At 37.7% G+C, this 10,573-nt stretch overlaps 1 protein-coding gene across 1 annotated transcript; it reads left to right on the forward strand.

Annotated features, from left to right (window-relative positions):
* Positions 1 to 596: 596 nt before the first annotated feature.
* On the forward strand, positions 597 to 10,508 carry LOC103827944 (myosin-6). Its single transcript, XM_009103506.3, is given in 40 exon segments — positions 597 to 1,128; positions 1,645 to 1,773; positions 1,850 to 1,993; positions 2,070 to 2,215; positions 2,298 to 2,454; positions 2,769 to 2,827; positions 2,933 to 3,092; positions 3,163 to 3,312; positions 3,385 to 3,521; positions 3,606 to 3,752; positions 3,858 to 3,959; positions 4,296 to 4,353; positions 4,451 to 4,552; positions 4,675 to 4,712; positions 4,835 to 4,961; positions 5,088 to 5,255; positions 5,340 to 5,471; positions 5,564 to 5,673; positions 5,750 to 5,810; positions 5,899 to 6,076; positions 6,194 to 6,399; positions 6,569 to 6,688; positions 6,798 to 6,896; positions 6,980 to 7,192; positions 7,292 to 7,431; positions 7,522 to 7,636; positions 7,733 to 7,777; positions 7,891 to 7,953; positions 8,031 to 8,204; positions 8,295 to 8,447; positions 8,527 to 8,727; positions 8,831 to 8,959; positions 9,036 to 9,106; positions 9,199 to 9,295; positions 9,386 to 9,442; positions 9,523 to 9,579; positions 9,675 to 9,755; positions 9,854 to 9,936; positions 10,067 to 10,151; positions 10,153 to 10,508. Coding segments are annotated over 40 exon segments (4,557 nt in total). The 5' UTR covers positions 597 to 1,125; the 3' UTR covers positions 10,213 to 10,508.
* The last annotated feature ends 65 nt before the right edge of the window (positions 10,509 to 10,573 follow it).

Consider the following 10,573-nt stretch of genomic DNA (forward strand, 5'->3'; position numbering starts at 1 on the left):
TATTGGTCAAATAAATGTAATTAATAACAACTTAAATACATTTCAATAGCTTTCTTAATATGTATAAAAAATGTTAAAGTGATATTTATTAAAAAAAATGAGAGACAAATAAAAGACCAAAAATTTTAAAATATGAAGATTTTTAAAAAGAAAGACAGCATAGGTAAGTAAACGAGCTGAAGGTTAAGGCTGAAAAAAGACAGGGTCCTACAATGCAAAAATGGCTTAAAAATTTCAAAATAAAGAACATGATCATTGTTGTTTGTTTGGGTGTTTTGGCTTTTGTTTTCATCTAACACATCATACTTCACAAAGATGAACGAAACACTCGTGTTTGATAACTAATTGTTTGGAAACTGGAAAGTGCTATTTTAACAAAACTTGAAGTATTACGATTTTTTCGTTGCGAAAGTAAACAATACTATTAGATTATTAGTCTTGTTCCCATTGAACAAAATTTAATTAGACGGTTTAGTCAGCGGCTTGGCGTTCAGATGATTAACTAACACCTGTTTTTTTTTTTTGAAGTCGGTGTATTGGTTACGTTAATATCATAGTTATTTATACTCGTATATGTCATTAAGACATGGATTAAATCAGTCGTAATGTATTTTTTTAATTGTCAGGGTAAAAACTATTTTTGTAGTATAAGATTTTGCCAACGGACAAAATTGAACTGAGGTTAGAGTGTCGGAAAGGCGAAAACCAAGTCCTGTAATAAATGCAAAATAAAAGGGTAGGTTGGGGATAATACGTATGAATTAATCGTTTTATTAAATTACTAATTGGTTTAGTTGAAAGTTAAGTAAGTAATTAATTAATTCAGACCAAATCCCAGCGAGGTGGAACAGACGAGGGAAGCACGAAAAGAGAAAATAAAGTTAGAAAAAAAAAAGAAGAAGAAAGAAACAATAATACTCAATTTTTTTTCTTCCAGAAACGCGTTTAGATTTGCAGCCTCCTCCTCCTTCTTCTTTTGCTCGTCTTCTCCACCAAATCTGAGTGTCTTCTTGAAGTTCTTTGCTCGGAGGTGTTCTTATTTTCGTAGAGTTCAGACGTTTACTGCTCATTTGATTCAATCTAGATCCAGATTCTGTATCTGAAGACTCTGATCTACCAAACGAAATGGTAAGATCTCATTGCGATCAAATCCAGTTTAATTTGCGGGGGAAGTTTGTAATTTAGAGGATTTAGTTTGACTTGAGACGAATATGGTTTCTTGATTTAGTTTCTTGTTTTTAAAGATTTTATAATTTTGAATATAGTTTTGATGAACATATAGATTTGACTTCAACTATGACCTGTCTGTTTTTGAGTTTGACGCTCTTGGTCTAAATCTTGTTTTGAATCTTCATAAGCTATGTTTTGTTCATTACCACAACACTTTTGATTTTTCTTACATTTTACGGTTTTGATCAGCCATTAAATTTAAAGTCATTGGGGTTACATGTAGTTTTATAAGAAGTTGTGGCTACCATAAAAGAGCTTGAGAAGTGTGTTTTGTTCCTCAAGCTTTATATTTAGTTCATTCTAGATCTGTTTGGCTAATATTTGTATAAACCTCAGCTGTGAATATGACTTTGGAAGTGCTTGCTTACAGTTTCTTAGTGAGAACTATACCTTTGACACTCTTTGTTTCTACAGGCCGGTAACTTCAATCCTACAGTTGGGTCGTGTGTGTGGGTGGAGGACCCTGATGAAGCATGGATTGATGGTGAAGTTGTAGAGGTTAACGGCCAGGAGATCAAAGTGCTATGCACTTCAGGGAAACATGTATGTGTTTGATTACAAAATAAAACTTTTTTTTTTGTGAAAGCAATTTTCTTATTTTCTAATTTTTTTTTTGTAGGTTGTTACAAAAGTATCTAATGTTTATCCGAAAGATACGGAAGCGCCAGCATCTGGAGTGGACGATATGACAAGACTTGCTTATTTGCATGAACCCGGAGTTCTACAGAATTTGCATTCAAGATATGATATAAATGAGATTTATGTAAGTAGATTCTTATTGATTTCGAATAAATATGTGCTCTAGATATGTTTTGGACTAAACTTTCAACTACTCCCAGACTTATACAGGAAGCATACTGATTGCTGTTAATCCGTTTAGAAGACTCCCCCATCTCTACAGTAGCCATATGATGGCACAGTATAAAGGAGCTGCCTTAGGGGAGCTGAGTCCACATCCATTCGCCGTCGCAGATGCTGCATATAGGTAAATTTATACACATTGCTGCTTCTTATACTTTGGCTATTGTTGTTGATGCTTGTATGCTTTCTTGTTTTGTGTGATGCAGACAGATGATTAATGACGGAGTAAGTCAGTCGATTCTGGTTAGTGGAGAAAGTGGTGCTGGTAAAACTGAAAGCACGAAGTTGCTAATGAGATATCTTGCTTACATGGGAGGGAGAGCTGCTTCTGAGGGAAGGAGTGTTGAACAGAAAGTGTTGGAGGTGAAAAACAAATTCATCATATATATAATGCATATGTTCAGCCAAATCCTATTTTTAGAAAAAGTGAAGAAGTAACTAAAACTTCAGCGGATGGTCAAATCTTCATTTTCGGCTGAGAGTTTGCTTGAGCAACTAAAGAGTGAACAGATAACTGAAACTTCAGAAAAGTAGTGCTAGTAGTCACCCACATTGATGCAAACTGTATAGCAAGTAGCTATATGCTTTGTTACTTACGCAGATGATGTTGATGTTATTTTTTTCTATTGATTTGGTCTGTTTCTTACAAGCTTCTTAATTGTATATATTTTATTCAGTCCAATCCTGTGCTAGAAGCATTCGGAAATGCAAAGACTGTCAGGAACAACAATTCCAGGTGACAAAGTTTTCCTGCATTCTTTTTATCTAATATTGTTGAGGTTTTTCCTGAATCTCACCACTTTTGGGTGTTTGTTTTCTCGTTTATTTGTGTACTTTATAGTCGTTTTGGTAAGTTTGTGGAGATTCAGTTTGACGAGAAGGGAAGGATATCAGGAGCTGCCATAAGAACTTATTTGTTGGAAAGATCACGTGTTTGTCAGGTCTCTGATCCTGAAAGAAACTATCACTGTTTCTACATGCTTTGTGCTGCTCCAAAAGAAGTAAGTTTGTAAGTATGTAATACTGAAGTACTTGCTTGTTTTCTGAAATGTTTTTTTTTTCTACTATCAGGATGTGCAGAGATACAAGCTGGGCGAACCAAAGGCATATCACTATCTCAATCAATCTAAATGTCTAGCGGTGGAGAGTATAAATGATGCAGAGGAATATCATGCCACAAGACGGGCTATGGAAGTGGTTGGGATCAGTACTGAGGAGCAGGTAGCAATCACACAACTCCATCATCAGTCAGATTTTAACCAGATTCAATACTTTGCTGATATCTCGTTACAGGATGCGATTTTCAGCGTTGTGGCTGCCATTCTCCACCTCGGGAACATCGAGTTTGCCAAGGGAGCAGAGATTGATTCATCGATTCCCAAAGATGAAAAATCATGGTTTCACCTGAAAACTGCAGCTGAGCTTCTCAGGTATATATCGAGTATTGATTGTTTTGTTCTTTTTGTTTTATCTTCTGTTTAGGTTTCCTTACTCGTATCGTCTTACTTTTCCAGCTGCGATGAAAAGTTACTTGAGGATTCACTATGCAAGCGTATCATGGTAACTCGTGATGAAACCATCACAAAAACGCTGGATCCAGAAGCTGCTACTCTTAGTAGAGATGCTTTGGCTAAAGTCATGTACTCGCGGTTGTTTGACTGGTAGGTTTCTCGATGAAGATATTCATTCATAGCTGCTTGTCCTTATTATATTTCGAAGATGGTTTGCCATCATTGTTCTGTACTTACCCTTTGTGGTCTTTGCAGGCTTGTTGACAAGATTAATACCTCAATTGGTCAAGATCCTCACTCGAAGTACTTGATTGGTGTTCTCGATATTTATGGATTCGAGAGTTTCAAGACAAACAGGTGCTTAAGTGGTATGCTTGTTGTTTTTTGTGATTGGTTAGATGGGTCTTTTTAAAAAAGTGGATCTATCTCTGATACTTCCCCTGTTCTCCACAATATATGGGTCTGACCAGACCAGTTTGATAGTCAAGCTAGTGTTTGATTCTAGCATGGACTACTAAGATTTTATACTACCCATCAATTGTAAGCTTGTGAGGTTATTCAACCAACTTTGGGAGAGTAGTGCTATATATATATATGCAAGATTTACTTCATTGTTTGACTGTTAATTAGTTATTCATGACTGATTCTTGTTGTTCTTTGGCCTAATACTTACAAGCGCAAGCTTTATTGCAGTTTTGAGCAATTTTGCATCAATCTGACGAATGAAAAACTTCAGCAACATTTTAATCAGGTTTGCTCAGAACGAACTCTTTTACTTTTCGATTATTAGTCTTTTTCATATTCTGATGTGCCCATTGTTCTGAGGTGTGTAACTTCTATTCGTGCAGCATGTCTTTAAGATGGAGCAAGAGGAATATAAGAAGGAGGAGATCAACTGGAGCTATATAGAGTTCGTAGACAATCAAGATATCTTAGACCTAATAGAAAAGGTGCCTGTTTGATATTTATGCTCACTGTTCAGTGGACATATTCTCACAGTCAATATTTGTAATCTCCTTTCATCAGTTTCTCATGTTTGGTGTTTGTTTCCTTTTGTTTTTGTCTTCTTCAGAAACCTGGAGGCATTATTGCTCTGCTAGATGAAGCTTGGTGAGTAGAAATTCAAACTGTTGATTCTATACCCTTTCTTTTATGCTCACTCTTTCCTTTTCTACCAGTTTACTTACAAATTTGGTTTGTTTTTGAGCTGAAGTGATACTTTTGCCTTGCAGCATGTTTCCGAGGTCAACGCATGAAACTTTTGCACAGAAACTATACCAAACATTCAAAAACCACAAGCGCTTTGCCAAACCAAAATTGGCTCGTAGTGACTTCACAATTTGTCATTACGCTGGTGATGTAAGCAGCCGTCGCTTTTATTCGTTTACTGGTCCACCATGATTGTGAAAAACGTTCCAAGAAATACCAGTAATTGTTCTGTAGTTATATGGTCTAATAACACCATTGGGTTATTTATGGTTTCAGGTCACTTATCAGACAGATCTTTTCCTGGACAAGAACAAAGATTACGTTATTGCTGAGCATCAAGCGTTGTTAAATTCTTCTAGTTGTTCCTTTGTAGCAAGTTTGTTCCCACCTATGTCTGACGATTCCAACAAATCAAAGTTCTCATCTATAGGTACTCGTTTCAAGGTGAGTCTGACTCTTGTTTCCAGTTTCAAGTTTGTTCTGTAAAAAAAATATGGTCGGTTAATGTCCGTCTGTGCTTCTTTTCAGCAACAATTGGTATCGTTGCTCGAGATTCTTAATACCACGGAGCCACACTATATTCGCTGTATCAAACCAAATAACCTTCTGAAGCCTGGAATCTTTGAGAACGAAAATATTTTACAGCAATTACGTTGTGGGGTGCGGAAGACATTCTCTGTCAGAGTTTTTAGTTCGTGAAAATTTTCTATTTCTGAAAGAAATTAATTGTTTGTGTTACTTAATGACTTCAGGGAGTGATGGAAGCTATCAGGATTAGTTGTGCTGGCTATCCTACCAGGAAACATTTCGATGAATTCTTGGACAGATTTGGTATTCTTGCTCCAGAAGTGTTGGTCAAGAAGTAAGATTCTACCCTTTTTTCTCTTAGTACTTTCCTATATCCATTTGAAATGTCTAACTCACTTCTTGTACAATAGCTCTGATGACCCTGATGCCTGCAAGAAGCTTCTGGCGAAAGTGGGACTCGAAGGTTATCAGGTAACTAACTGCCTCATCAAAGCTTTCTCCATTGCCACTACTACCTGTGTGATGAGCAACATTGATAGATTGACATTTACTTTTGCAGATTGGCAAGACGAAAGTTTTTCTGAGAGCTGGACAAATGGCAGACTTGGATACCCGAAGGACTGAGGTCTTGGGAAGATCAGCAAGCATAATCCAGAGAAAAGTTCGGTCGTATCTTGCTAAAAAGAGTTTCATCCTTCTGCGTAATGCTGCTAAGCAAATTCAATCAGTTTGCAGAGGTATTTTAAACCTTCTACTGAACGTGTCTATGTATCTGGATTAAATGAATGGGTCTTTCTTTGTTTAATTTGGTTTCTGGACTAACTCGCACACCTATGTTTCTTCCTGATTGTCAGGTTATCTTGCTAGAAGTGTATATGAAGGCATGCGCAGGGAAGCTGCTGCTTTAAGAATCCAGAGAGACTTGCGTATGTTTCTGGCTAGGAAGGCTTACACAGAGATATTTTCCGCTGCTGTGTCAGTCCAAGCTGGTATGCGTGGTATGGTTGCCCGTAACGAACTATGTTTCAGAAGGCAGACGAAAGCAGCAATAATAATTCAGGTACACTTATATCAAAATTGCAGAAGTGTGGTACTATTAGAGGTCCAACTCCTAATAGAAAACCAATAAACATAACGAGATTTGTCTCCTTCCAAGAAATCCATGAATTATAACTGAACAGTTGTTTCTGGTTGTACCTTGATCGTGGTAATGTTCATTGTTATTGTAGACTTGGTGCCGTGGATACTTGGCCCGGCTACATTACAGAAAACTAAAGAAAGCAACTATCACGACACAATGTGCATGGAGATCAAAGATTGCTCGTGGAGAACTTCGGAAGCTTAAGATGGTGAGATGTGGTTTCTTTCTTTCTCTAGTTTCGTTCCAGAGGCTTACTTGTGTAGATATTGCTTTGCATGGAACTAACAGAATTGCTTTAAATTTGTTTTACACAATAGGCTGCTCGAGAAACTGGAGCACTTCAAGAAGCGAAGAACAAGCTAGAGAAGCAAGTTGAAGAGCTGACATGGAGATTGCAGCTAGAAAAACGGATGAGGGTGAGATTTCTGTTTGACGAACCACATGTTGTTCCTCGTGAATTTGACTGAGATTTTTGTTTCATTCTCTTTCAATGCTGCAGACTGACCTGGAAGAGGCCAAGAAACAAGAAAGTGCAAAAGCGCAGTCTTCTTTGGAGGAATTGGAACGTAGGTGCAAAGAAACTGAGGCATTGCTTATTAAAGAGCGTGAAGCTGCCAAGAAAGTTTCAGAGATTGCCCCGGTTATTAAAGAGGTTCCTGTGGTTGATAATGAACTAATGGAGAAGATCACAAATGAAAATGAAAAGCTGAAGGTTTGTGATTTACTTACTGGAGAAGAGCAAGAATATGTATATTTGAGAATGTGCTGTAAAACGATGTCTCTCATTTTATGAATTGCTTGTCTTATACAGGAGATGGTGAGTTCACTGGAAATGAAAATTGATGAGACAGAGAAGAAACTTCAAGAGACAACCAAGATTAGCCAGGATAGATTGAAGCAAGCATTGGAGGCTGAATCTAAACTAGTGAAGTTGACAACTGCAATGCAAAGGTACCCGTTGCAATAATCTTATCTTCAGGAGTGGGCATTGTTGAGAGCTCCTGTGCTAATTTCTTATTTGTATTGACGTTTCATCTGCAGGCTTGAAGAGAAAATATTAGACATGGAAGCTGAGAAAAAAGTTATGCGTCAGCAAACAATAGCAAGCACTCCTGTGAGGACTGCTCTTGGACATCCTCCAACTGCACCTATCAAGGTAGAACGTCTCTCTGCAGCTCTATAATATGCTCTTTGAGCTTCCTTCATACCGGTCATTAAAAATATTAAACTTTTTCCTCAATTATGTTTGTAGAATTTGGAAAATGGCCACCATACAAACTTGGAAAGCGAGTTCAATGTATGGTTCCTCCAACCAGCTATCTCAATCACTTTTTTTTCTCTCATCATGTTAATTTGTTTGCATTTTTCCATTAGTTTTTATTAATCTGTAAAGTCTACATTGTTTTGTAGGAAGCCGAGTTTACAACACCAATTGATGGCAATGCTGGGAAAACTGCTGCAGAACGTCAAATTGTATGTTGGCCAATCACGTCATAGTAATTCTTGTTAGTGACTAGTTCTGATAGCTTGATTTGTACTGATCACTGCAGATGGATGTCGATGCTCTCATTGACTGTGTAAAAGACAACATCGGTTTCAGTGATAATGGGAAACCTGTGGCTGCATTTACGATATACAAGTGTCTTCTTCACTGGAAGTGTTTCGAATCTGAGAAGACCAATGTGTTTGATCGTCTGATTCAGATGATTGGTTCCGCGATTGAGGTAATTGGGAATGGCATTACTTGACATTGTGTATATGTAGGAGGATTACTTAAACTATGAAGTTTCCAACTGTTCTTCTGTTATGTTCAGAATGAAGATGACAATAGTCACTTGGCGTATTGGTTGACAAGCACATCGGCCCTATTATTTTTGCTTGAGAAAAGTCTTAAAACCGGTGGCAGCGGAGCCACACAAAGCAAGAAGCCACCTGCTTCAACTTCTTTGTTTGGAAGGATGGCCATGGTTAGTAGTACCATTTTTGTTAGAGTTAACATGACTAGCACTCTCAATAGCAGACACTTACTATTGTCTTGTTCATCAGAGCTTCCGCTCATCACCCGCTTCAGGCAACCTCGCAGCTGCAGCTGAAGCCGCTGCTAACGCAGTGATCCGTCCGGTGGAGGCGAAGTACCCGGCTCTGCTGTTTAAGCAACAACTTGCAGCCTATGTTGAGAAAATGTTCGGGATGGTTAGGGATAACTTGAAGAAAGAGTTGTCGACTTTACTTTCTTTATGCATTCAGGTTTCTCACTGGCTTTCTTTTTATCCGTATGCTGTGATGGTTAGTTATGTCATTTGCACTTTGACTATAACTATTGTTTGTCCAAATGAAAAAAAAACTTCAGGCACCGAGAACTTCTAAAGGAGGGATGTTGAGATCTGGCAGGTCATTTGGAAAAGATTCTCCTGCAGTTCACTGGCAAAGCATTATCGACGGTCTCAGTTCGCTTCTTGCCACATTGAAAGAAAACCATGTAAGGAAATATTGTTGAATTTCCATCGGAACCATACTCTCTGTGTGTCCTCACTCCATTATATCTATTATTTCAGGTTCCTTTAGTACTCATCCAGAAGATATACTCTCAAACTTTCTCTTTCATCAACGTACAACTTTTCAACAGGTAAGTATAATCCTTGCTCACCTAATGTAAAAAAGTGTTCACTTTGGTCTCCATGACGCAGACACCTCAGGCTTTTGTTTTGTATCTTACAGCCTTCTTCTGCGTAAAGAGTGCTGTACATTTAGCAATGGAGAATTTGTAAAATCCGGGCTTGCCGAGCTAGAGCTATGGTGTTGCCAAGCCAAAGAAGTAGAGTTCCTGACTCATGATTTTCTTACAAAAGAATACTTACTTTTCATGTTGTTCTTTCCGTGATAATTTTATTGCTCTAACTTGCAGTATGCGGGACCGTCTTGGGAAGAACTTAAACAAATCAGACAAGCCGTTGGATTCCTAGTATGTTTTTTTTTTTCTGGACACACATTAGTTCCCTTAAACGACACTAGTAACATTACTTTCTTCCTTTTCACCTGCAGGTTATACACCAGAAGTACAGAATCTCATACGATGAAATAGCACACGATCTTTGCCCGGTAAAGCTCTGATGTCTGTTTTTAGAAACACACTTGGTGCGCTTTTATATTGCCTGACATTGTCTTCGTTATTTGCATCTTTCCGTGCTTTACAGGGCCTCAGTGTCCAGCAGCTTTACCGTATTTGTACATTATACTGGGACGATAGCTATAACACCCGAAGCGTCTCTCAAGAAGTACTTTTACAAACAATTTTTTTATATAACAATATCATGTTTCTTGTTCAATTTTGGAACCTTCATAGATGCTGAACAAAATTGAAAATATCTTGCAGGTTATATCGAGTATGCGGGCACTCATGACAGAGGAATCCAATGATGCAGACAGTGATTCCTTCTTGTTGGATGATGATTCCAGGTAAAATTTAACTTATTGCATAGACTTAATAGAAGTTTCAAGGTTTTAAGGGTTTTAAATGGTCTAACTGTTGGCTGTATAGAAGTAACAGCTAACTGTTGTTTTCGATTACACTTTGGTACTTGTGCAGCATTCCATTCTCAATCGAAGATATTTCAAGTTCGATGCAAGAGAAGGACTTTGTAGGAATCAAACCAGCAGAAGAGCTTCTTGAGAATCCCGCTTTTGTATTCTTGCACTAAGAAGCTCATGAAAGTTGAGAAGCTCAGATTCTAAAACCTCCTTGTCCTCTGTGGGTTTGTTTTACTCTTGAGGCGCAGAGAAGGGGCCTTTCTGAACCACAAGAGGAAAGAAGATGGTAAAAGTGTAAATTTCTTTGTTGTCGGGTTGTTTTGAAAGTATACATCTGTTTTTCTCAACTATTCATTCATTTATTATTATTTTTGACCTCAGATTTGTTTCATTTTTCAAAGTTTTAGACCCGACGGTTATATATATGTTGCAAAGATTAAGATCCCTATGTTGTTTTGTCTGTTGTACAAAGTTATCAGAACAGTACATGCTATTCTATCGTATGACTTATGAAATGGATATTGTTATCTAGTTAGCGTCTTGCTGACCATCTTCCAATTTGGAT

The sequence above is a fragment of the Brassica rapa genome, chromosome A06 (genome assembly GCF_000309985.2).
Source record: "Brassica rapa cultivar Chiifu-401-42 chromosome A06, CAAS_Brap_v3.01, whole genome shotgun sequence".
NCBI lineage: Eukaryota > Viridiplantae > Streptophyta > Magnoliopsida > Brassicales > Brassicaceae > Brassica > Brassica rapa.